The 1,843-nt window shown below is 64.7% G+C and overlaps 1 protein-coding gene across 1 annotated transcript in view; it reads left to right on the top strand.

Annotated features, from left to right (window-relative positions):
• LOC104128517 (SRC kinase signaling inhibitor 1) overlaps positions 1–1,843 on the top strand; it is a gene marked incomplete at both ends in the record, with an annotated part of 13,060 nt that overhangs the window by 1,639 nt on the left and 9,578 nt on the right. The window contains 2 exons of the mRNA XM_009641319.1: positions 11–214; positions 472–602. Coding sequence (XP_009639614.1) covers positions 11–214; positions 472–602 — 335 coding nt within the window. The remainder of the gene's footprint in view (positions 1–10; positions 215–471; positions 603–1,843) is intronic.

Here is a 1,843-nt window from a genome sequence, read left to right as displayed (position 1 = left end):
TCTTGCCCAGCCTGAATCCCACCCCCCCATCCCTGCAGCTGCAGAACCAGGAGACGGTGAAGACGATGCTGCGGCGGACGGAGACGGAGATCAGCGTGCGGGTGACGGACACCATGCGCAAGCACGAGGACCCCCTGCAGCGCCAGCGCAGCTTGGTGGAAGAGGAGCGGCTCCGCTACCTCAACGAGGAGGAGCTGATCACCCAGCAGCTCAAGTGAGCAGGGCGAGTGGGGAGGGGGGTCCTTGCATGCTGGCCTCGATGGGCCAGACCCTCTGTGGGTGTAAATCAGCAGCTCTGCACGGTGCCAGCTTGCATCCTCGGCTGCATGTCTGGCATGGGGGGGGGGGGGGTGGTCCCCCCCCAGCCCACTTGCCCTCTGCCGCGTGGGGACCTGCCCGGCTGGCCACCCCTGGGGCTCCCCAGCATCCCGGAGCAGCCGTGACGCCCCTGCCCCACCTCTGTGCTCACAGTGACCTGGAGAAGTCCGTGGAGAAGATCCAGAAGGATTTGGCCCACAACCACCGGCTCATCCCCGTGCAGGAGCTGGAGGAGAAGGCGGTGGTGCTCAAGCAGCTGGGGGAGACCCTGACAGACCTCAAGGGTGAGGAGGGGGCCGGGGCCAGGGCCGGGTGGCAAGCGGAGCCTGCCTGAACCTCTCCACTCCCTCCTCACGTGCGGGGTGCTCCAACTTGCCTGTTGCCTCTGGGTTTCACAGAATCCCAGCATGGCAGGGGTTGGAAGGGACCTCGGGAGGTTACCCAGTGCCACCCCCCTGCTCAAGCAGGCTCACCCAGAGCAGGGGGCACAGGACAGCGTCCAGGCGGGGGTTGAAGATCTCCAGAGAAGGAGACTCCACAGCCCACCTGGGCAGCCTGGGCCAGGGCTCGGGCACCCTCAAAGTCAAGAAGTTCTTCCTCATACTCAACTGAAACCTCTCGTGTTTCAGTTTGTGCCCATGGCCCCTCGTCCTGGTGCTGGGCACCACTGGGAAGAGTCTGGCTCTGTCCTAGTGACCCCCACCCTTGAGATATTTGTACATGGTGATGAGATCCCCTCTCAGCCTTCCCTTCTCCAGGCTGAATAAGCCCAGCTCCCTCAGCCTTTCCTCCTAGGGGAGATGCTCCAGTCCCCCCATCATCCCTGTTGCCCTCCTCTGGACTCTCTCTAGGAGTTCCTCATCCTTCTTGAGCTGGGGACCCCAGAACTGGACCCAGTGCCCCAGGTGGGCAGAGTAGAGGGGGAGGAGAACCTCCCTTGCCCTGCTGGCCACACTCCTCTTGATGCACCCCAGGATGCCATTGGCCTTCTTGGCTACCAGGGCACCCTGCTGGCTCATGGTCAGCTTGTCGTCCCCCAGGACTCCCAGGTCACTCTGGGCAGAACTGCTTCCCAGTTTGGTGTTTGGGTGTTCACAGCTGCCCGCCCCCCCAGGGCAGGTTCCCATGGGTGCTGTGTGCGTGCCCTGCAGGCTTTGGGCTGCTGCACCCCATGCTCCCGCTGCCTGCCCCTCTTTGCTCTGCAAGCTGGCCCAAATCAGCCCCGTGGGCTCTGCCTGAGCCCCCCCTGACAGTTCGTGGTTGCTTGGAGCTGCTGCCTGCCCCCGTCCTGCAGGGCCTTGTGCTTGCCCCCCACCCCCCGTGCACGCTGCCCTTCGTTTCGCTGCTCCTGCAGCCTCCCATCCCCGGGCTGTCCCCATCCTGCCTTTCGCACGCGGACGCCTGCGCCTCAATTCGAAGTGGCAGAGCTCCCCCCTGCCAGGGCCAAGGCAGGGAATAGGGGACGGGTTGGCAGCAGTCGCTGAGATTGCGAGAAGTGGGGGTGGGGGTGGCCGGGGGAGGCATG

The sequence above is a fragment of the Egretta garzetta genome, unplaced genomic scaffold (genome assembly GCF_000687185.1).
Source record: "Egretta garzetta isolate BGI_Z169 unplaced genomic scaffold, ASM68718v1 scaffold806, whole genome shotgun sequence".
Taxonomy (NCBI): domain Eukaryota; kingdom Metazoa; phylum Chordata; class Aves; order Pelecaniformes; family Ardeidae; genus Egretta; species Egretta garzetta.
Note: the sequence above shows the minus strand (reverse complement) of the source record. Positions and strands in the feature narration are given on the sequence as shown.